The sequence below is a fragment of the Ambystoma mexicanum genome, chromosome 8 (genome assembly GCF_040938575.1).
Source record: "Ambystoma mexicanum isolate Mex_15411 chromosome 8, UKY_AmexF1_1, whole genome shotgun sequence".
NCBI lineage: Eukaryota > Metazoa > Chordata > Amphibia > Caudata > Ambystomatidae > Ambystoma > Ambystoma mexicanum.
This window is the reverse complement of record NC_090929.1, coordinates 1,198,808,064-1,198,833,857: the sequence shown is the minus strand read 5'-3', so window position 1 is coordinate 1,198,833,857 and position 25,794 is coordinate 1,198,808,064. Positions and strand designations below refer to the sequence as shown.

General features: G+C 42.7%; 1 protein-coding gene across 3 annotated transcripts in view; it reads left to right on the top strand.

Moving 5' to 3' along the window:
• A1CF (APOBEC1 complementation factor) overlaps nt 1-25,794 on the top strand; it is a 384,704-nt gene that overhangs the window by 141,819 nt on the left and 217,091 nt on the right. For all 3 annotated transcript variants that reach the window (XM_069611302.1, XM_069611301.1, XM_069611300.1), the window contains exon 3: nt 21,130-21,264. In XM_069611302.1, coding sequence (XP_069467403.1) covers nt 21,130-21,264 — 135 coding nt within the window. The remainder of the gene's footprint in view (nt 1-21,129; nt 21,265-25,794) is intronic.

Below are 25,794 nucleotides of genomic sequence, written 5' to 3'. Positions count from 1 at the left end.
TCATAAAGGTTACCATGGCAACACAGCAAGTGCAAATACAAGCAATTTCCTAACCGTACTATGAAATGATGAATGAAGTTTGAAACAAATGCTAATGTAATCAGGAGTATAAGGCCCAAACAGTCAAATATTACAATATTATGATGAAAGATAACATTTCATGCTAACATTACAAGATTAAAGGAAACTGTAATGTTGCATTTACTAACAGTGTTCCTGCCGACTTGAACAGGTTAACATGAAGAAAGGGAAATAATGTTGGAATACATGAGAGTCCACTGCACTCGATCATCTGGCAAATAAACAAAATGTTGAAAACTTGCCACCTTGTTTTGAACCATAACATATTTTTTGGTTTACATTAATGCCAATACAACATTTTGAGTTATATATTGCCTAACTAAAAATTACAACTTTGACTCAAACCCTGCCATTGGGTGCAATCAGCATCGGGACCGCCTGCTAAATAAAGAGAGGGTACAAATTGAAAACATAACATTGCTGTAATGTGAATATGTGGCACAGCTGGTGAACTGTTATGGACCCTGTACTGTAAAGGTTGTGCATGCTTGGTGTTAGCGTGTTCAATCTATTAATGCAGTCATCTGAAAAGAAAACATAGCAAAGTAATTAAAGGCAAAAGATCACCTATTCAAAATACAAATGAAAACAAAATAAAAGCAAATTCAATGGAAATAATACAAAATAAAGACAATAGTGGAGAATGAAGTTAGAGGAAATAAATGACATGGGAAATGAAAGGATGGCTGAGCAATGCAGTGAGATAGAGGATGTAATAATGCACACCACATTAGAGCAGGAAAGAAGGAGGAACGAAGCGCGAAAGAGGATAAAAGAATGGCACTTGCTCCTGAACAATAAAGAAGCCAATATAGCAGCACTGTTTCAACGCAGGGCAAAACTGCCAATTTAAAATGAGCAATAATGTGAAATGAAAGGAATACAAAGGGTGCAAATGTAAATACCATTGTGCAAAGAGAAGAGAATTACATCAAAGAGAGTCTGCCAAGGCAGTAAAGCCAAATGAAAGAAGGTCTAGCCACAAAGAATTTAAAAAATGGAGGGGCATGGAAAGAAGAGGGCTGCAGGTCAATGTGAACGGTGTTGCCGTAGCAACAGGGGATGCTTTGCTCTTCCATGCAATGTTCCAGGATCAGTTGGAAGGAGAAATATCAAAAGAAGGAAGAAACAGTCATGAAATATAAAAGATGGCATGCCACAGTGTAGGTCACTTTAATAATCTCAAACAATACTTTAATAGACACAGGCTGTGCAAGGACTGCAATATGAGAAGTGTCAGCACTGAGAAGTTGAGCTGTTCCATGCCAAAGAACTCCTCTGCAAAAATACTGCACAAACACTGGAGTGCCTCACATGTGTCCCATCCCCACTCAAAGACAACCAGCGGTTCACAAAAAACATCCAGTTGGGGAGAGGAGACAAGTTTGAATGCTGCTATCCCTTCTCTGTGTCAAACTTCTTTCTCGAACTTCTATGATACGTTTCGGAAATGTCAAATGTTGGTGGATGGAAAGCCAAATGACTGAATTTTCTCATCTCTGGAAGATGAACTTGTGTGTTATTGGCAATGTGCTTCTCAATTGGGCGAAAGCTGTCTATATGCATGTTGGTATGTAATACAAGATGGATGTTCAGAATTTTGGAGATTGCTTCGAAGTTACTGCAATGACAGTGCAATTTGAAAGTCGTGGAATACATTACAAAATAAAGCAAAGCAAAAATGACAGCCTGCAAGAGCTCAACGAAGAAGGACTAAAAAAAGGAAAAGGAGAAGGAAAGCGGAGATATGATGAAGTGAAGGATGCAGTGGAAAGTGTGACGGGTGCAACAGGGAGGCTCCTGAAGTCAGCAGTAATTAGTTTACAGTGACAGTTGCTTTCACAGTACTGTATGGAGAGCAGGATGTGGTAAATTGTGACTATATAACGATGAAACACCACTCATTCCAGATACAGTAACCCAGCCGAGTGGAGAACATGGAGGCAGATTAAGGAATAACTGAAAAGGAGAAATTCAGACACAGACTGCATAAAAAAAATGCAAACAGAACTGGAAATAAGGAGATACACATTGGTTATGCTGTAACATAAAATGATACCAAGTAAAAAAGGATGCAAATGTAAAAGTGTACAGGGTGGGTATTTTGTTAGTGGAAGGACGCTGGTTGACGGTCACAGCATTAACTTTACATTGCAATGTGCCTGATGAGGAAGGAACCTTCATAAGAGAATAACAGACGAGATTCAAGGACACAGGAAGGTGAGAGGCCTGGCTCTGATGGAGTATTTTACTTGCAGAGCACAAATTGTGTATTATTGAACAGTATATTAGTGAACAGAAGAAGACTGTGAATTGTGGACACCTTGAACAGTTGGGTATGATGAATTCAGATAAGTAAGGGGGGGGATGTTGTAGCTGAATAGAATGTGGAATGTAGGCAAGGGAGCCTGGAGAATGGAATGTAGACGGTAGGGTTGGGGACAGCTGTAAGGCAGTGTAATATGAGACATTAAAAGAAGTAAGACCTAATCCACGTCTCAGCATCATCATTAATGTAATGGGAGATATGCATGAAATCAGGATCACAACAGTCACCTACTACACATGAATATTGGAAAATACAATCATATAAAATTAAAACAAGTGATAAAAAAGTTATGAGTACATAGGTCTTAAAGTGAATATAGCAAATGCCCATTGTACTTTATAACACCAATATATTGCATACCTCACCCTCTCTTCAATCACACACTCACACATTCCTCTCCAAACATAGTTGAATACTCTTAAACTCAAAACATGAAATAAACAAACATTATGCGCAGTAATGAATCCTGTCTGGCATTTACTTTCTTTACCAATAGTTAAATGCTTAACAAATTACTACCCCCAATGAACAATGCATCAATTAGGGACTAAGATCCAACCAATAAGAAACCAATAGGGAAAAAAAAGCTAAAAGCTTGGCCTACTTGAGTTTCGGCTAGATCAATTTAATTTCATCAAAGACCTCCGCCTTCATCAAGGCCATCACACATAATTCCATACAAGAACTGGTTCTGTCAAAAAAAGAAGGTTTAGATTGCAACAAAGAGGTTAAAATTGGGACACAAACAAGAGCAACTACCACTTGGTACATATCGTGATGTCCACCAATAGTGCCTTGGAAAGACATCCATCAACAGTAAAAGCAAGTGAGCTTTCATATACTGTGTCCTTATTAAAACATGCATCAGCATTGCATGCTTTGCCAGTGTCACAAGCCATTCTTTGTGTCCCATGCATACACCCCAACAGTGCGAGCATTCCATTAACCGAACACCCCAGTCTTATCCTGTGATCAACTGTGTCTAATAACATCACTATGCACCATCTGTGGATAGCCACTCTGCCACTAGTATTGACCAAGGATTGAACCCCACCTATATCTAGCTACTGTGTCGCTGGTGCCACACTGAGGCGCATATCCAGAATAAATCTCGCCATACCTGCAAAGTTTCTTGTTCTAAAGAAACGTATGTTCAAAAGCAGATTTCACTGCGCTAGCAAATTACATGCTGCTTCATGCAGGGGTTCTGTTATTCATATAAACAGTATGCAGATCAGGTGCATAATCTTAATGGTAAATTACCCAAATCAGAAAGTAATGCTGTCCGCTCACTACACTGCTCTCAAAATATGTACTCGGTTCCACTTACCCCATAAATATCTAGAGGAAAATAAACTCTCTCTCCCCTTCTCCTTTCACGTCACTGGAGTGTCTTAGTCTCCTGTAGTCTAACAAACTCCCCTTTGCCAATACCAAATTCTCAGTCTGTTCATATATTATTGTTATATTTCATTAATGGATAAACTGTATAGACATTTGACTTACATGTTTGATAATTTTGTTATAATTAAGGCCGATTTTGGAAAAGGATTTTTAAAGCCAAAACACGTGTCAACCTAGCTGGTCATTAAGATTGCAATTACCATTGGTCAACCAGATCTAATAAATTGATCAAGCAAAATTTCGGAATATTTTCCCATTCATTGTCTGGCGCACCATGAGAGTACACAACCAACACTTTATCTAATCATAATGAGTGTGTTACCTTACGGTACTCTAAAGGAGTGACAGGCACCTCTGCCGCATTTGAGATTTGTTGGCGCAGGGGGACAGTCATCATACCCACAATCATTCCTGCCGTTTGCACTAGCACTTAGCCTGAGGTTCTCTTCCTGGCTCCCCTTAGCACTTCCATCTTGGGCCCTCCTCCAGGACTTGTCCACTCCCCTGCACCCAATTCCATCACCCTCGCCTACACTTCTCTTCAGTGCACTTGCACAGCCAAATGCCACAATGCCTAGAAGGACTACAACTGTATCTATATTATTGTTGCTTTTTGTTTCTTACCACTGTTACTATCCCCCCTGTTCCCTTCCCATTTAGTCTTGTGGCACCTTGAAACACAATTCTGTTGTATAAAGCGCCTTCCAAATGATCAATAAATAAATACATAAATACAATAAATAAGGTCATTGTGTCGATGGTTCTTTTCCACCAAGTATTGTACTAAAGGAGCCGTTAGGACCTGGTTCTGGATCGTGCACCTGTGTTCTGACATTCTCACCAACACCTTTCTGTTTGTCATCCCTATCTATAATGATACCATGAAGCACATTTTTTGTGTCACAATTAGAACATTTCTTTACGGTCCATTGAAATGTATTGTGGACAAAATTCCTCATTGTCACCATCAGTGTGCATGCTTTACAATTACCGCAGGGGTGGTGTCCCAACAACGGTGCCACCTCTTCTCTAAGTGCTGCTGGAATTGTGTTCTGTCCCTGTCTGTCTGGTGAACCACTAAATTTAGCATGTACAAGTTTGTCTTTAAGATTTTGACCTCACTTCAAGGCAAATAAAAGTAGACTCCTGCAACAACCTTTACTTGTGACCAAGGGCCAGTGTTTTTTCAATCGTTTTTAATGCTGTTGGTGTATCTCGAGAAGGTAGTGGCGCACACTGCCCTATCTGCGGTCTCTTCTCGTGGCTGCAGTGTTAACAAGGAGTCCCTGTTCGCAAAACTGGCTCTCTTAGCCACATGTTTGATTTCTTTCCATGGATAGCCTCTTTTCTGAGGTTCGATGTCAATATCTTGGCCTGGTCAATGTAATCTTCTGTCAGTGTACAGTTACGTCAGGCTCTGAGAAATTGGCCTGTTGGTAGGTTATCCTTTAATCCTTGGGGATGTTCACTTATATAATACAATAATGTGTTTCTATCTGTTGGTTTTCTAAACAGCTTGGTATACAATGCCCCCATCCTGTGTCTAATCAATAGGTCTAAAAATGCGAACTCTTGCTTAGTAGCATTGCCTGAGAAACCCAAGTTTGGATTGGGACTATTGAGACACATAACAAATCTGCTGAGGTGTTCTGCTGACCCTGTCCAGATGAAAAAAATATTGTCAATGAATCTTTACCATTGCTGAATACTTGCGCCATATGGGTTGTTGGAATATGTGTGGTTCTCTTCAAAGTCTGCCATATAAATATTGAATAGAACCAGTTTTGTATCCAATCTCTCCCTTATAATTCTATACATCTGTTTGTGGTATGTTGGTATACAATGACGTTATATCTAATGTTACCAAATCTGCGTAGCATAATCAAATGATGTACCTTCCAGGCTGTTGATCGCATCCATCGTATCTTGGATATACAATCTAGAATCCTTTGCCAGGGTTAAAAAGCTACCCCATATTGTCCCGCTGACTCCATAAACGACCCAAACAGGCTCACGAAGGGTCTGCTGGGTGGGCCTGTTATGCTTTTGTGTATTTCTGGCAAGGCGTATATCATCGGGCATCTGAACTCATCAGGGTTCAAAAAGGCTACCTCTTTCACTGTCAATATACTTTCTGCAAGCCCTGTACTGCGTAATGTAAGCAATTTTTCTCTCAGCCTCTTAGATGGATCCGAACCAATGTGTTTATACTGGTCAAGGTTGCGAATTAATGCATGTACCGTTTCTTCGTATTGGTGGCTACTCATGATGACTATGCCTCCCCCTTTATACGCAGGTTTTATCACAATGTCTGATCTCATCGACACATTTTTTAATGCTTGCTGATCACCTCTGCCCATATTGTTGAATTGTAGAAAATTACCTCTATCTGAAAAGATAGCTGGCAGTTCTCTCAAAACAACATTTTCAAAGCTCACTTTCTCCAGTGGAATTTCTGAATCACTGGGTGTGAACATAGATTTGGGTCTGAATAGGCTATTGGCGGTGTCTATCTCTATGTCTTTTCTGTTTTGAAAAAAGGCCCATAACCTTACAGTCGTGAACAATCTTTTGAGTTCAATCTCTGCCTGCAGTATCGATGTGTCCTGTGTAGGAACAAATTACAGTTGTTTCGTTAAAATCTGCCTCTCCGGGTCACTAAGTGGTTGCCCAGATAGACTGAACACTGCCATCTCTATCTCGGGTATTCCTTCCTCCTGGAAATGAAGGTATTCAATCTGCCTTGGTGTTCAAGGCTGTTCTCTCAAGGGGGGCTGCGGCCATATGATTGTCCTCGGCCTAAAAAAGTGGCTTGTCTAGTTGTTCTTGGCCGATTACGAACCCCTCTGTGTTCCTGACTAGTCACCAGAGGAGCTGCTCATATCGGAGAAGAGGGCCCATCTATTTTCTTGTTGCCCCTGTGAATAATAATAATTTTGAGGAGGTTTGTAATCTGCTGGTAATTTTGTTTGGTCCTTCTTTTATATGGGTTTCTGGATGGGCAGTGTGGTGAACCAGAAGAAGGACTCAGACTACATTGGGTCATGGTTAAAGATGTTTAAATGAAAAATAAAATGCTTAGCTAGCCCTATCACTATGAGGGGAGTTCCCTACCTAACAAAACTAAAGCTAAGGGTGAAAATCAAGTCCAAAGTAAAAGTAAAAGGTCATCTGTCTGAATCCTAACCAACAAACTGGCCTTCCCACTTTAAAAAACAACTAACTAAAAGGAAAAGGGGAGACTTATGCAATAGCCTCAGTATGGGCTTATGGCAGGCCGAACTTGTAAAGGACGTGTTCTCAGTCTCAAAGTAAGTGGTTAGAATCACAATTATCCTTTGTATGAGTTTCGCCTTCCACTTGACAAAGAAAACAGTTTCTTACTTTACTTTTCTCAGGTTTTATTTTAAATGTCCAACTCCCTCTGGGATTACTTAAATGTCACTTCTCTGTCTCCTACCTTCATTGCACTGGGACTCGACATAGTCTGGTGTCTCTTTGGTAGTTGTCTTTGTTCTCAATCACAGTATTTAACTTAGGATGTACGCCCATCCGGATTTAGTAGCTTTGTCAGCTTTCCCAGCCTTGACATAGAGCACCCATATGCCTTTCATTCTGTTTCAGCTGGCCAATTGCCAGTTAGCTTCCCTTAAGTTCTCGTGCTCTTGACACGCTATTCCAGCCTTGATATGCATTGTTTGTATCTCTTTCACTCTAATTCGGTGGGGCCGTGCGCCCATTCCATTCTCTTAATTTCTTGTGCATTTGGCGGCTATTCCAGCCTTGATACACATTGTTAGTTTCTCTTTCACTTTGATTCAGCTGGACCATGTGCCCATTCCATTATCTCCTTTTACCTGCGCTGGTTTCGGCACTCCTGAAAACCAACAATCATAGGCCTCACTGGCATCCAAAAGTCAGTAGCATCTGTTTCCCTATCAGTGCTTCTCTCAGCGGAAACAGTGCTTGCCCGGTGAAGTTCAGGGACCCGGGTTCCCCTCCTGTCCCTGGTCTCAGCGTCGGATGCCAAGCCCACCACTGCTCTTCATTGATCACACCATCCGAGAAGATGTGTACCTTCCCGTTGTATTTCTTCCCCTAAAGGGAGACTCTTGCTCGGTCAAAGCACCCACTGTTTAGCCTCCAGCTAGTGGGTCTCACTTTGCTCAAACCACTGCTGGCTCGCGCTTCGACATGGCTCTGTCCCTCCAGGACCTCGATGTTACAGAGGCTCGCCTCTGCGTAGCGGTTACTATCTTCCCTCCGTAGGAGTCTCTCGTCTTATATACATCATTGGAACAAACAGAATTGTGCCCATCGTCCTTGATCATGGCATTCAGGCGATGTTCAACATTACCTGAAACCAAGAGAGTAATAAAAAAGGTCTTTGTTGATTATAGTCATAACAGGAGATAACAAAGTCTTTACAACATTCATATGGGCAGTTTGGACTGGGAGATCCTTATTGGAATGGGAGTCTGTGCCCCCAAGAGGGGAGTCACTTCCAGTGAGGTCAAACTTGCCCAGACACATAGGGAGGGTCTTGCTTAGTGGTCTCACCTCCCTAGCATCCAGATTTGTCACAAGCGCCTGCAGTCAATGGTGAAGCCTTAGGATTTTGCTGAATCTGAGAGTTACAAATTAAATCCTTCTAAGTGCATATTAGTGATCTATTGTTGGACAAGTTTGGTTTAGTGGGAGGACCGCTCAGAATTCATTCGGTGTTGGCTTGGTAAAGTTTGAGGTAGGCAACTGACATCCAGGACTTGGTGATAGTAATCGCAGAAACGACTGATGTCTCTTCTCATGTACAACTGAGAATCATCTATGTTTTTGTGGATGGTTATATCAGGGTCTTTGAAGAATGTTAACAGTGGCTCCATGTAGTGGTTAAAAAGGATCAGTGAGAGGATTCAGCCTTGGGGGACTCAGCAGGAGACTGGGAGTTGGCTGGAAAATAATTGTGTTCATCTGGACAGCCGGTGTCTGCCCGAGAGGTAGGAATTAAACCAATTCAGGACAGTGCCAGAGAATCCCATCTTGTCTGCAAAGAGGGAAACAGTGGTCGACTGTGTCAAATGCAGCCGAGAGGTCCAGGTGGCTTAGGAGGCACTGTGATTTGGAGGGCATCATCCAAATCACCTGGATGGTAGCCGTCTTCATGCTACACTTGGGATGGAACCCTGACTGATAGTCATTTAGGAGGTGTAGTTGATTAATGTTGGCAAGTAGTTCTGTAGCGACTACATTTTCCAAGATTTTGCCAATAAATGGCACGGTCATAATGGTCCAGTAGTTGCCAAGGTCTTCTGGACATTTCTTTCAAAAGAGGTTGTATGAGACCAGTCTGGAGGGTGTCTGGGAATGACCCTTCTGTGAGGGGGGCATTTATAATGCTGAGAGGTGCACTGAGTGCCAGGTCCATTAATTGTTTAATGATGGAGCCTGGGATAATCTCATCAGAGCAGGAAGTACGTTTGAGAGAGGCGATTGCTTTCAGAAGCCTGTGAGAGATAGAGGAGGGAATTTGGTCCAGATTGGCTGTGTGCATGCTAGAGTGCAGGGGGCTAATGCTTTGGTGAGGTTGATTCGATGATTTGTCGAAATCCGTCCATTTTTTCAAAAAAAATCGTTTTTTGGTTCCATGGCATTTTCCTACATTTCTTGGACCTCAGAGAAGGGTGAGAGTTTGGTACAATTCTTTACTGTTTCAAAGAGGGCTTTGCTAGTGTTCAAGGCTGCTGCAATGGTCGCAGTGTACTAAGAAGCGTTGGCCTCTGTAATCAGAATCCTACAGTTGGCTCAGAGAGTTTTGAGGTTGGTAAGATCTCATGGGTAACGATTTTTGCGCCACCATATCTCCAGGCCTATGATGGAGCATTTATTCGAGGCGAGCTTGGGGATGTACCAAGGGATGGATTGTTTGGTCTTAGCCCACATGGTTATTAGAGGGAAATGAGAGTCCAACAGATTAATTGCTGAGTTGTTGAATAAATCTAGGAGGACTGAGGCATTCCCTGTGCTGGGGAAGTCTACCACATTTGCTTCTAGCTCACTGAAGGTTTTCAATGAGTGGCTCTGAGTGAGGGGGCATTTAGCATGACACTTGTGGGCCGTGTTTGAGTGGGTGATCGACAGTGGGATGGCGGCGTGGTCAGACCAGTCGAGTGGGATAGGGTCTGTGCAAATGATGAGGGAGATGATGTAAATATTAAGTCTAGAGTTTTGCGTTTGTTGTGCATGTGGGAGAGCGCAATATGCTAAAGGTCCATGAATAGGGTAAGTGTAAAAAGCGTGCTGCTAGTGTGGTTTTCACGTTAGACATGGTAAAATCTCAGAGAAATACATTATTAGTTTGTTATAATTTGGCAGAAGAGAGAAAGTTGGAGATGTCAGCAGTGAAATAGTCACTCCTTTGATGTTAGCTCTGTGAGGAGACATTTAATTAAATGTTTCCTTTCCAGTCAAAAGGCAGGCACTCTACTTTGAGGATGTAAAGGGCACACTCTCATGTATATGTTTTTAAACACTGAAGTAAAGATTAGTTGAACCTTGGAGAACTGAAACAGATGTCTTAAATCACCGTCAAATTAGTTCTCCAAAGTGCCTCTGAGGGAAGTCATTTAACAGTGAATTTGCCAAACTCTGTACTTGATAGATTTGGACTGCAGTTCTGTTGTTACAATGTTTCACTGTTAGGTTTCTCTGCAAGGAATCACATTCAGAGCTGAGAGTGGACAACAAAAATGCAGCCCGGTGAAGCCAAACAAGCTGGAATCTGGTTCTATCACCTGTCTCCTCTCTGCTTCGAAAGAGGCAAATGGGGACAGTTAGTGTATGTGGTTGGGGGACTCGCCAGAAAACTGGAACCTTGTTGTGAGAAGGATGTGAGGTTCATAAACATCGAAGCTAATTTGCCGAAATCACAAGCGACAAATGGCGCGAATACTTCACCTTAATGTACGAAAAACCTGTGTCTGAAGATCCCTCGCAGCCTGATGCGACACTTTCTATTTGGGATATTACACCTTCCTGCAAAGAGATTGAATCTGCAATCTCTAAACTGAAAAACTCAAGAGCTGCTGGCCCGGACCAAATATCAAACCTCATGCTCAAAAAACATAGTTTACATTGGGCGAAATTCATCCACGAGTTGTTCTCTCAGATTACAAACAGTAGGAAGCTTCCCTCCTCTTGGTGCAGGGCAATTGTAGTTCCGATATACAATAAGGGATGTCGGGCCGACCCTGCTAACTATCGCCCGATCGCCCTCCTGGATACTATTGGGAACATTTTCGGCTCTTTTTTGTGCCAACAGCTGGTGAATTGGGCAACTTCAGCAGGAAAACTTGACTGTCGCCAAACAGGGTTCACGAAAAACGTGGGGACTGATGTGAATCTGACAATCTTGTCATTCTTAAAGTTGTCAGCGATGGAGGCGAAAAAAAGAATCTTCCTGGCGTTTGTCGATCTTCGACAAGCTTTTGATGCCATTAATAGGACCAAACTATGGGCAAAATTATGCTTGTGGCAATGTCCAGATCATCTGTTAGAGCCCATCATCACCCTGCACTCCAACACGTCCATTCAAATCAGAGTCAACTCACAAGGGAACCTCAAAGATCCAATATGAACATTTAAAGGCGTCAAACAAGGTTGTCCCCTCACAGCAGATCTTTTTAAACTCTTTATAGCTGATTTACCGGAGTGGCTAAAGTCTGTCCACTGTTTTCCCCCCAAGCTTAACGGATCCTTCATTAATCACCTGGTTTATGCTGACGACATAGTGTTGGTTGACCAAACTCAAATTGGCCCCCAACATCTTCTTTTCCACCTGCATGAGTTTCTAACCTTTAACAAGCTCTATTTAAATGCAGAGAAAACAAAAATCATGTGCATCGGTCAAGGTACGTCAAAGAAAGACAGGTCATTCCAATGGCACATAGAAAAAAAAGTGCTAAATTTTGTCAAGTCTATCTGCTACCTTGGTGCAATGGTCAACGACTCGGTCTGCGAAGCTGCATGGACCAGTGATCTGATGGACAAAATAAAGATCCTGAGTCTCCAAGCTGCCAAAATAAACATTGACTACGGGAAATTTTCTGTCACCCCCGTAGTAATGTTTTATCTTCAAAAAGTAATTCCAACTATCACTTTTGGCGGCAAAGCAGCCTTGAATGTCAATCATAACCTATGGTGCCAATTGGAGGGAAAGTTTTGGAGACGTGTTCTGAGCCTTCCGAATCATATCTCTATGTCAGCCTTGAGATACGAGCTAGCTTTGAACTCTATGTATATGACAATTGTCTGGAAATCTCTATCTACCTTGCATAAAATACTACTCGGCTCTACCATCCCGGCATACAGCATCTTTAAGCCGGGGCAAGAATCCATCGATAATGTCCTTATTCACGCATGGAAGCTCAAACTAAATTCTATTATGGCTGATGCAGGCATATCGGAAGAAGAGTTAGTCAAGCGTCCACAATATGCTAAGAAGAAGCTAGCAAAATGGGATTGGATCACAACCTACAACACCCGCCTAGCCCTCAAATCCACCCTGCCTACTTCTAGAAGTCTGGTCAAACTACACTGTCAACCAAAATATCTCACGAACTGACGGTCTCGCCATCATAGGGCACAATTTCTAAGGCTGCGACTGAACGCTTTAAATACTAATGAGATGATCTGGAGGTGAAAGAACAAAGAAACAGCTAATAATCACTGCCACTTTTGCAAAACTACAGAAGTCGAGTCCCTAAAGCACTTAGCTATCTTATGCCCAATGTTGACAGATCTCCGTGAGGTGCATCTAAACGAATTCAAAACACAATCCCATGAGTCTGATGATTGGTGGGATTACGCCATAGCAGGTCATAGCATCAAGCTTTCCTGCAACCTCATCAATTTCTTTGATGAAGCCCTAAAGTCAGTATCCAACTGAAGGCCGTGAGTAACTGAAAGATACGCCATCATGGTGGTCGCCTCTTCCGGTAATTGTGTCACCTTATAGTATAACATCTATTGCTAAATTTGACTAAGGCTACTCAGGGAGGAGATGAAAAAAGAAAATGTATCTAATTTTTCTTTCTTTCTGAAAATGTAACGAAAACATGATATGAAATATCAAGTTGAAGTTTTACAATAAAATAAAAAATATATATATTGCTGAAGTAGAGTGTTATACACCATTCATGATGTTAGCAGGTTATTGCAAATGTGAATAACACCATCCACAATCCAAAACATTAACACAGAGTCAATGCAGGATGGCTCTCTGTATTTTCCTTGAAATTAAGCACTGCATACCTTTCTAGCAGCACTGCTGAACCAGATATCTGACATATAAGACAACCGATCAATGTATTAGTTGTAGCAAGTGGTGTTTCTTTTCTCCATTTGGGGTATTGACAATGCAGACCTGAAAACAGGAAGTAAAATGGTCACCTTGCTAAAGATGCTTGCGATGGGACCATCAGCCTAAATGTCCCATGTGCTTCGAGAGGTGGCTCTTGCCTTCATATGCTGAGTTACACACATCATTCAAATGTTGCTATTCTATAGCAGGTTTCCCCATTGTTTACTAGGCAGTGCAATGATATGTACACATATTTACATCATATATCAGGCATTACTAGCATGTAAACTAATTTTTACAGGCATTTGTAATCTCAGCCAGCAGCAACATCCCATTTTCCCTTAATAAGTTACCCTCTATCTCAGCGATCCACTGAACACATATGTATTTTCTTTTTTCTTATCATCTATATGCCTAATTGAACATGTATACTCTTTCCAGAGTGTGGCAATGGACACATATTGCACTGGCCATGTGCAAAGGTTTACTCATACACAACATGTTGCATAAGCTACTGTCCTGCAGCGCAGGTACAGAAGGATCAGACATTGCCTTCCATCAGCATGCTGTTTGATGCATGCTTATGCATGCAGCTCTTGCTGCCCCCCTAACAGTAGAAATGCATGACTGGTGATAGCAGATATAACCTGACTGAGATTGTGTGTCGTGAAGATCATTCCTTATGCTGCAGCACACAGCCACATGTGTGAATTCAGTCCAGTGTATTTAAATGAAGACTACAGCTTCCATAGTGTAACTGTCGTATGACATGAAAGATAAGGGCGGGTACATTAGGCTGTGATCATCCAATCCCTCAGCCCTTAGACCACCTTCATATCATTCATAGTGGCGAGTAGGTGACAGATAAGTAACGGCCAGCTACACACACACCAATGCAGCTTGGGGACTGGCAAGGGAGTAAGTAATAAGAGAGGAGCAGAAGCAGCTCCAGGAAATTCAAAAGAGGGATGTATCTGAGAATCAGGCAGAGGATGTCACTGCCTCAGCAACACATTTAAAAGGGCATCCAAAGCATCACATTTAAATGAACATTTCCAAGCAACAAGCAAATATGAAATGTACAATTACCTATCTAATGTGAAGCAGTCAATTTACCGGCTAAATACTTCATTTATAACAGCAACAATTTTGAATTTGATCGTGGGAAAGAACACCTGAGAAGAGCAAGGACAATGTAATTGCACCATGGATGAAAAAACCTTTCGAATATCGAATTCTAAGATTTACTGTTGTTAATGAGCTGACTAAAACATAAAAAATAACATTAACAGCAAAAAAGAGCATTGATGGGGCTGATATTCGACCGAACAAAAGGCTACCTGCTGTACATAATGGGGTGTACAAAATAAGAAAGAACATTTGTCACCTAGGGTTGTCGAACTACATACATTTATAAATTTTAAATGCCTTTCTCAGGTCACAATCAGGTCAGATCACAACCCAATGGTTCGAATGCCCACAAGCATTGGTCAACTAAATGGGATGGAACTGGGTAATTGTACAAGTTTAGACATATGATGAATATGTTAATCATCTTCTATGACCTGACAAGTTCTTTTAAACTTTCAACATCTTGCCTGATTCTGTTCAAATACCTACTGCATAGTAAGATGTGTTTTAACTGCAAGGAGATTCAACAGCAGGCGATTCCACCAGGAGTGGCCAAGTAGAGAGAACAAGGAACCTTGCATCCTGGCCTTCTAAAACCAGGAAAATAACAGATTTAATTTGCCTGAAGACTGAGTATTGTTAGAGGGCACAAATCAAGCCAGCAATTGGAAAATGACGATTGGTCCTCATTCATAGAAACCTTTGTGGACTGTGAAGAGCACCTTATATACAGGGAGCCATTGTAGATGGTCAAGCGGAGGTCTGGCACCGGAACGATTGTCACCATTAACCACCAGCCTAATAGACATGCTTTGGATGATCTGAAGTTTCCTGTTAAATAAAAAAACAGAACATCGATATGCATATACAGGATTACAGTAATAGTGAGTTGATAAAAACAGGGCTGTTCAAATGCATTTACCTGCTCCATTAAGGATAGGGCAAAATCAAGAATTACTCTTAGATTTCCGACACTATCGAATGGAGTAGCACATAGACCACGTTTGGAGGGCATACATTCGGATTCCATCACTGTCTCCCTTTTCCTACTATAGGGTCCCTGTCTTTTTCAGGGTGTAATATAAGGAAACACCCAGTAAACAAGGAGAGAGCCCAGATGCAAACAAGTGAGAGAAAAGACCAGCATCAAGGTCAAATAAAATCTGCGTCTCGTCTGTGTACGATATCATTCAGTGTCTGAACGAACAGATCAGGGTGAAACACTTGTGTATGAGCGCGATAGAAATAAAATATCAATATCAATATCAATATCAACAGGGGCGTCATGTAAACAATAAGTAAGATCAGAGAGACTAAGGTCTGCTGAGGCACCCCACAAACGGAATTAGTAGCTTAGATGTAAAAGGAGGAGCCTCCTTACTGAGTGAGTTCCTCTAAAAAGGAAGCAAACCACCTAAGTACTTGTCCTCCTACTCCTGACCATTGTAGTTCCAAAAGCAACAGGCGGTGGTCGATGGTGTCAAACAGTGTGGGGAGATTGATTAGAATAAGGGCTCTCTAGGGTCCCCCATCCACAGTCATTTTGAGCTTGTCAACCACCACTCTGAAAGAAATTCCAGTTCTATGACCGGCTCTTAAAGCTACCTGCTGATGATCCAAGGATTTCAGGTTTTCAAGATGGTCCGTTGGTGAAGCAACTGCCACTTTTGCTAAGATCTTGGCTACACACGGGAGGAGGGAGATGGGGCAATAACTGTTGAACTCCCTGAGAATGAGGGATCAACGCCCTGTTTCTTAATAATATGATTAATTAGAGCCTGTTCTTAAAGCTTTGGACACCACACCAGTTCCCAGTTCCCTGGAATGTGGCTATAATGGCCCTCCATGCTGAAAGAAAGAGATACATATGTTCCTTAATTACATTAACTGAATAGACATCAAGATAAGATCCAATTTAATAGCACTAAAGATACTGCCTGCAGATCATCAGGGAAAACCAGAAGGTGTCCCAAGAATTATGGTTATGGTCTTTATCTCACTGCCCAACAGCAGCTTGCACCAGTTGGAGATTATTCAGAATACTGCTGCCAGACTCATTAACCCCTTGGCAATCGTACATTAAACACTAAGCCCATTCATCGGTGTCCCCACTGGCTGGCCTTTACACATCGAATATTGTTCCATCCTAGTACATTACAAATCATTGTTCTTGCAAACAGGGCCACTCTTTCCTTTGATGCCGCTTTGCCCATTACTGTCGTCTCCACAATGTACGGTCGTCTAATAGTTTTCTTTTGCACATCTGACATTCCTTTTCCTCAGAAAGAAGGCTGAGCATTTTCCTTCGTTGATGCTTCAGAATAGACTGTTCTTCCACCTTATGTTTGTTACTACAGTAAACATCTTTCCTTCCCACGACTTCAAAAGCATACATTGCTTTGCCATTGCCTTTAACTGAGCCATTATTAATATTCCATATGATGAGCTTACTACATTCTGGTGAACACGTGCGCTAAAAATGGAAATAGAAATAGTAATAGGTTGTTCACTGAATTACCCACATACTCACATGATTTGTCATGTATTGCCGTCATATGGAAGTTGGCACCAGAAAAGATATTTACAGCGTATATTGGTGTTTGCAAATAAATAACTATATACCCACAGAGCACATGCCAGGTAAACAGAATTGTTCTGCCTGGTACTCACTTGATGATACGATTGTCATCATATTCCCAATACTTTCACTATATGCCACGTTTTATCATGAAATGCTCAGGTATGCAATCTGTTGCCAAGTTTAGCTATCACTTACAACAGGATATCAGAACACGCTATTTTCCAGGTATTAACATTGTGGGCACAATTCATGGAATTACGTGCAGAAATCATGCAATGGCAGCGCGCTGAAAAGGCCACTGCGCGAGCCTGCGTGATTAAGAAAATCTGCAGATAAAGCATATTCATGTAATTGTTCGTGCATGGTAACCGTATTTGCAAGTCCCGTCTGGAACACCCGAGATACACCCACACGCAAAGCAGGAAACTGCCAGATCAGCTACCTTTGCGTGATCAACCAGGCGCGAATACATGCACCCTTCAAACAGCACGTGGGGTACCCTGTAAGCAGGCCTGCGACTTGGGGAGCATGTGCGGGCTCACCCGTAACTGTATCCGGCACAATGAAAACGTGCATATGAAAAATCATAACTCGGCAATAACTCAGGGAAAAGTGCACGCAAACCAATGTAAAATGTTCCTGCACCCCACCACATCAGATCCCTGATTGAGTACATGCACCCTGAAATACAACATGCGGTCCCACCTGCGTGCAGAAAATCCTACGCTCAAGTGTACTTACACCAGCCTTCGGGTGGCAGATCCTATGAAGGCCTTGCGTGGCATTTCCCAGCCAAGACGTTGCGCGATCGATTCCATGAATACGTCTCTTGCTGTGCAATAGTGCTCCTGAGAAGGACTGCCTGTAGGCCGTCCCTTGGAATGCCCACTTCTTTGCAAGTTATTGCACATTTCTGGTGTTCAGCCCCCTTTCCAGCCCTCTGCGCAGGCAACGCCCACCCACTGTTGCAGTCTCGCAAAATGCCCTCCATTGCTCCCAAAGGCATGCTAGGCCAGCGCGAAATCCAAGCAAGTCCAGGAAAAGTCCTGCGCATTTGAATCCATGAATCGATGGAGTTGTGTGTGCAGATTGGGCACAAGTAGCTTATTTTTTGCCTGAAAATGTCCATGAATATGCCCCTATGTGTTGTATGTTTTGGGAGGCATGGACCCGATTTTGAACATGGTGTTAAGTATCGAAAACATTCTAGAAAGCGTTTCCGACATTTTCGGGACTTAACACCTATGCTGAATGTGGCGCATAATTCCGAAATCGGAATGAATACGCCACTTTCAGAATATGTGCACCAGTTGCTAGCAAGGGCAAAAAAACAACCTAGCAAGGCGCACTTTCGATATTGTTGATTTTAGATGCCGATTCTCGTGGCACTCCTCCACTTTTGCAAAAGCAAATAAGAGGCGCCCATATATGGTACCACTTTTGTGTCATTGTGTTCGCTGTTGTGGAGAAGAGCCACCGATAGTAAATGCCTGCCTCAGCATTGACAAGCCCCCAGATTCACAGAGGGACTACTCAGCGAAGCTGGGGGCTGTGATGTAATGTGTTCTGCGTTCCAAAAATTAAAAATAAAGATGTTATATGCTTGTCATTGCGTGGTGCTCAGCTTTGAAATAGGGCCCCGTGTTTGCTTTGAGTTGCTCACCCAGTACCGTTGTTTTTTTTTTTCTTTGCATTGTGGGACATGCTCACAGCGCGTGTCTTTCTGTACAGACGTGTTCTCTGCAGCACTTTTGTTAAATTGCGATTAACTCGCCATTTACTGAAAGTGCTGCTGAGACTGCAATTCGTCCATTACAGGCGGATTGCAGACCGTGCACTGCGATGACGCCCAGGGCCACTTCAAAATACACGTGGAGCCTAGGCATCAGGAAAAGGCACAGTGAAGCGTGTTGTTTAACACGCCCAGTGCCCGCGATTCTGAAACAGGTGCAGTGAGCCTGCCAAACAGCACGCTTCACTGTGCCTTTTCCTGACACCCAGGGACCACGCTAATTCTGAAGTGGGCGTGGGGGTCAGCACAGCGCACGATGATGCACTGCCTGCAATCTGCCTGTTTTTATAGATAACAGCAGCAGTTTCGTTAAATAGCGAGCTAATCGCAATTTAACTAAACTGCCTGCGAGGACACTGCATTTCTGATTAAGCAGTTTGACGAGCATATAACATCTTTCAAAATATAACCTGTGACAAAACACAAATGAAGGGGCACAAAAAATGCAGGGTTTTGTGTACTGCTCTGACGAAAATAGACATAGCAAAGAAAACTAGTGACTTCAAGTTTAAGCAGCATCTTTGATTTTGGAAATGTCTCTTTGTTTTCAATGAAAGTGCACATTTCACACTATGCTGCTATACCAGTATTTACCAGTATATACCATTGCTATATGTGGCACTCCTCCACAACAGCGAACCGAGTGCCACATAAGAGGTCCCGTAAACGGCCGCCACTTTTTTGGCATTCGCTAAAGTGGAGGAGTGCCACGAGAATTGGATTGGTAATTCGCCGAGTATGAAAGTGCCCGTTGCTAGGTTGGTTCACCGCTCATCCTAGCAACCGGCGCACATATTTGCGCATTGATGCTGACTTCGGAACAATATGTCAAATTCAGCCCCCTATTCTCAACTTGGCGCAGTGAAGGTGCTAAACAGCACCATTCACTGTGCCAAAAGAGGACGCCCATGCTCCACTAGTATTCTCAAGTGGGCCTGGGCGTCATTGTAGAGCACGACAGTGCTCTGTGTGGATTGCGCCTGTTGTAAGGTGTTGGGCGCAATGCAATCTCGGCAGCATTTTTGTAAAATAACGACGGAATCGTTATTTTACGAAAATGCTGCTGAGAAAACAGTTCCTATACACCAAAGTGAGCAGCTTCAACATTGCAGGATGTTGAAGCTGCTTACTAAGGTGTATAGGAAAATGTTCATATACACCCATATGTTGTATATGAATACTTTCATTTAAAGCGAGCAGCTTCAACGTTGTAGGATGGAAAGTGTTCATATACACCTGTGTGTTGTATATGAACACATTCATGTACACCAAAACAGCAGCTTCAAAGTGGCAACGTTGCAACGTTGAAGCTGCTGTTTTGGTGTAAATTAAAGTGTTCATATACACCCGTGTGTTGTATATGAACACCTTCATGTACACCAAAGCAAGCAGCTTCAATGTTGCAGCAGCGTTGAAGCTGCTTGCTTTGATGAACATGAAAGTGTTCACATACAGCACGGGTGTATATGAACACTTCCATTTACACCAAACAAGGCTTCTTCTGGCACTCCTCCAGTTTAACGCCACCAAAAGGGTACCGTATATGTGCACTAGTTTAGCGCACATATTAAACTGGAGGCGTGCCACAAGAATAGCCTTCCAAAAAGCCAGTTTACGAATGTGGCGGTTGCTAGGTTGGTTTCCAACCCATCCTAGCAACTACCACATGTATTCCAAAAGTGGCGCATTCCCATGGGCGTAATTTTAGGGGGGAATGTGGTGTTTGTCCCCCCCCAACTTTCATGGCACACCATTTTGTCCCCATGTATTTGGCTGGGGCACCTTTTCTTCAGATGTCATGTCCCCCCAACATTTTCAGCAAAGTTACTCCACTGCGCATTCCTTCCGACTTCAGAAGAATGCGCCACCTTCAGAATAGGTCTTAAGTACCGAAAAGTTTGTTAAGCCTTTTAACGTCCTTTTCGGTACTTAACACCTGGATGAGAATAGGGCCCTCAGAATATGTGTTAAGTACCGAAAATGTCGGAAACGCTTTCTACGACATTTTCGGTACTTAACACTATGTTGCGAATCGAGTCCTCACTGCACCTGGTTCAGAATCGGGCCCTCTAGTGCTAAGAGGGGTAGGGAACAGATTACGCTTGCGGGAGTATTCCTCCAATCTGCCCTAGGCTGCCTTCTCCAGGTCAGGGAAATCCTGATTTTGCTAATGATCAACAGGAAGTGTCCTTGCGCCCTTAAGGCAAAACCAACAAAGTACACAATACAATAGGATGAAGTCCAGGTATTTCAGTTGCTCATTTTACAGTGCCCTGACACCTATTGTGATGTTGTGCTTGAAGTATGGATCACATGACAGTAGTCACATTGAATGCTTGCAATAATACTGTATTATAAATGAGCATGCATTTTTTCTCATTGTTCTCTCGCATGCTGATATGTGCAGCAAGTCAATACTGTGCCTGTTACATCTTCTGTTTCACTTGCTCTAGGAAAATGGCCAGAGGAGATATGGAGGCCCCCCGCCAGGATGGGATGCGCCAGTGCCAGAAAGAGGCTGCGAGATTTTCATCGGGAAATTACCACGGGACCTATTTGAGGATGAACTTGTACCATTATGTGAAAAAGTAATGTACATTTTTCTAATTGAGCTGCAATGGTGAATATTCAATTGTGCTGCACAATCTATGTACTTTCAGCAACAAATGATGTATCTAATGGAAGGAACGTCTTCCAGATCTGCTGAGAGGCACACATGTAATGCAAAAAACAATATCGGATGATTTTACATGGTGCACTACTAATGTGGGGTTATGTCTCTGGGATTGAAATAAGGCACTCAAATTAAGAAAAAAAATAGTGGTGCATATTGTAGTGAACGGTGCTGCAGTGTTAAAGGGGACAATTGTGTTAATGGGACACACGGTCCGAAGTGGCAGATGAACATTTCTAAAGAAAGGACGGGTTTGAAACAGAAAACCTAACTTCTGAAGGAAAATGTTACTAATGAAGTAAGGGGGGAATTGAAAGAAACAAACATGCTCTGCGCTTGGCACATGCCCCCTCCCCCATCCGGCACTTGCATACAGTGATAAGCCTTTCGATGTGTATGGCTGGAAGTAAATCTTTTGGGAATATCCTAGCATGTGCTTTAAATCATGGTAACTCCAATGCTTGTCCTGAGGCGCGTCCGTCTCCCTGTTGGACGCCATTTCCAACAGGTTGCATTGTCTCAATGACCTGGCTCGCCTGTCTGTGCGCTTTCCCTATTATCCTGCTTGTTGCTCTATTTCAGGATCCCTCTAAAGTAATTCTTCTATTACACCATAGTATCACCCGGGACGGAACGAGTTTTCTCTGACAAAATTCGTGACTCTTCTCGCCAGAGTTTGCCTGCTGTTTCCGGGCATTTGGCAGCATGTTTACTATCTGGTTGCCTCCCCTCTCCCTGCCGCCCTCCCCCCAACCGCCTCTTTTCCCAGATTCTGAGGAGGACAGGTTTTCTGGCTGCCTCCCATTCGACATATTTTATGCATACCTTACAATGGCTGCAGTGGTAATGCCACTTTTAATGTATTTCTTTTTTTTTTTCACACCGCCCATGCACATGTGTGCTAAAAACCTTAAATTTAAATTCCTGGTTATGTGTAATGTAACGTAAAGTTGGGTTGTTTATAACACGTTAAATACCCAGAGGTTTCTAAGCGCAGACCCGGTATCGAACCTGTGTTGTTGCTTCCAAGAAGAGCGCAATGCCCCTGAGCTATCTTCCCGGTTTGGTGCCTTAAGCCCTCATTAGTGCCCTTGTTTCACCCAGGATGTGTAGTCGGACTTCCTAAAGCCTGGGATTTCCATCCACGCCAAAGCTTAAATAGATCTCAATGTGCTTGTCCATTTATAGAGCTGGGGGGACCCAGGTGCTATTTTCTCTCTGGATCTGCTGAGTGAGTCGCTCAAGAATTCCAATAATGTTCCCACCTTTTAATCATGGACAATTTCAATCTTTGACTGGATTCCCCGACAATGGCGCATCCTGAAGCCTTTGAGTTTGCTAATCTCGCAGATGTATTACACGATGTGAGAACACCAGTTCATATTGCAGGTTGCTGCTCGACCCGGTGCCTTCTTCGGGGCTGTGCCACACCGCCACTTCGACTACAACAACCTCGATCGGTCTAAACATCGACAAAAGAATGCAGCCTCTTGATATCTGAACCAGTCATACCAAAGTACACGTTTCTTGTGAACACCGCAGTCATCCAGACTTTGCTCAAATTTCTCATGCGAATGTGACTTTTCTTTATCCTAACACTTTAAAAAAGCTTCCACTTGTGTTCGTCTGAGACGTTCGAAACATTTACGAATCCGCTGCAGTAACATTTTTAAAAATCATGCACTTGCCTCATTTATGAATCTGGAAAAGTTGCATGGCGATGCTCTATTAGTCGTCAAACACATGTATGAGCCACTGGAAGACTTTGGAACTAATTTTATAAAACGAAGAAAAAATTGCCCTTAGTGGACTGCTTACGTTTGCACTTTTGAGCAACCATGTACCCATGGCATTTTTTGTCATTTGCACTGCGAAGTGTAAAAGGGAAGTGTCCAAGTTTGGCGCAGGGCCCATTACACCCAGGGACTACATTTCACCAAAATGCCTGGGGTAGTGGGAGTGACATCACACGAACCTTGACCTCAGATAACATCACAGGAAGTGATGTCATTTGACCCCACCCCAAGTGATATCACGGGAAGCAATGGAACACAACCTTTCACCCCTATACACAACTGGAAGTAACATCACATAGCATTGTGATTGCCACCTTACCTTTGATAAACACGTAGCTCACGTAAGAGCTAGCTGCACCTACACAACTCATCTGCTATGGCAGATTAGACCCTATCTATCAGAAACAAACCTAGCCCTAATAGCTACCTCGACCATCAATTCAAGGCTTGCGTATTGTTATGGATTATTGGCAGGTACTACAACCACAAATATAAAGAAACAAACTATCCATAATGGGGCAGTTAGGGCAGTCTGCATTATAGGATACAGAGACCATGTGACCAAGGCCTGGAGGAAGCTGCAATGGCTACCTGTTGCACAAAGGATCTCGTTCAAAGTTTGTTGCCTGGTCTATAAGTGCCTTGCCTGTACTGCACCCATATAGATCGCATTAAGAGAATGCCCCACAGATGTACTCTTCCGTCAAATGAAAAGGACCTTCTGCAAAAACCACGTTTTAGATAAAAAACGTATGGGGACCTCTGTTTTAATGCTTGGGGTCCTAGGTCTGGAATTACCTCCATTTTTCCATCAGGCAACTGCCGTCATACACACAATTCAGGAGGTCTATCAAGACCAATCTGTTTGGTGGTGGAGTTTAGATCAATTTCTCAGATCAAGGCCTCGTGAATTTGGACTGATTGACATCTCAACCCATTTCAAGACCATATGCTAACTGTTTATTTGTTCTATATTTTCTGTTAGCGCACTGAGGCCTGCGGACGAGCCAGCGCTCTACAAATATTAAATAGAATAGAATTGTTCCTAAATACACTATGAATAATATGATTATGATATCACTATAACGTGATCACCATATGTATCGTTAAGATCAGTCTGCATAGACCCATATTACCAAATTACTGGGAATGCAAGCAGACATCCATGGCCAGCGATAATGATGTATATAGCACTTAGGCGTCAGCACTTTCTATAGAAAAATATGCATACAATATCACCCAACCTGTGATGGTACTCATGTATCGACCTCAGAAGGATGAATGGCTGAGTTTAGGTGTTTAAGAACAGCAGTGGAGTAACTTTGCTGAAAAAGTTGGGGGGACATGACATCTGAAGAAAAGGTGCCCCAGTCAAATGAATGGGGACAAAATGGTGTGCCATGAAAGTTGGGGGGGACAAACACCCCTGTCGCCCCCTAAAATTACGCCCATGAAGAACAGACTAAATCAGTGAGTCACTCCCTGAAGTGTGCCTGGAATAAACCTTTAATGAGTCTAGCAATTATTGTATATCATTCCAGAAAGACACATTATTTGATATTCCTATTCTTTCTTATTTAGGGTCACTGCTGAAAGTGTTAGACTTGTGGAAACCCTCTTCTTTTTTTTGTAAGAGGCCTGAACAAGGAAACCAGCCATCCAGAAGCAAAGAGCCACGTAGTGCTGGCTGTATCGATGTATTTTTTACCTCATGTATTTCTTTTATTGAAATTTCGATTACATAGCTTCATCACAACAACAACCTTAGATCTTCAGAAAAAACATCGGAATTTCATTTTCCATTTTAAACAAGTTTCTCCCCAACCAAATAAGAATACAAATGAACAAGTAATGCAAAGTAATTGAAGAATAAAAAATATCAACAAAGGTAAATTCGAATAAACTAAAATGGGTGGTTCATCCATGTGATTAAAGCCAGTTCATGTGTTTCCGGTCGTGTGGCCATCCGTCGTCCGCTCGGCCATTCTGCCCACGCCCTCCCACTTTCATACCCTTCATAACTGTTAATTTTGTAGCAAGTATTTCAGGGTCTGCGGCCTGAAAAACACATTTTTCTTGCTTTGTACAAATTCAAAGAATGGGGCCCAAGTCCGGGTGAACCGCGTCATATTCCCCAAGGCATACGCAGTGAGTTTCTCCATTGCCACAATTTCTCAGACCTTGACCCACCAATACGATGAAATCGGTCACGCTTTCACTTTCCCGAACCGTGCTCGATTGAGCTTGGCCGCCATTGATATTTGGGAGATTAGGTCCGCCTTAGGTTCCAAAGCTGGGAATTCCCAATTTTCTGGAGGTTCTCTCAGTAGCATGAGCCTGGGGCACAGTGGGAGGAAAGCCCCAATGATGTCCTTTATTCTTGATTTAATTCCTTGTCAGTATGTTTGGATCATGGGACATCACCACCACATATGGATGTAGTCCTCCACTTGCCCACATCCGTGCCAACATTGGTTTGGGTACTCTGCAGAGATTGCGGGCAGCCTTTGCAGAGTCATGTATCATCTGTAACATAGTTTAATTGCGCTTTCTTTAATACCAGTACATCTAGAGTTCTTTGCAGTGCGGGACCAGATTTTTTGACATGTGTACAATGGGATCTCCTCCCCCACATCTGTTTCCCAAAG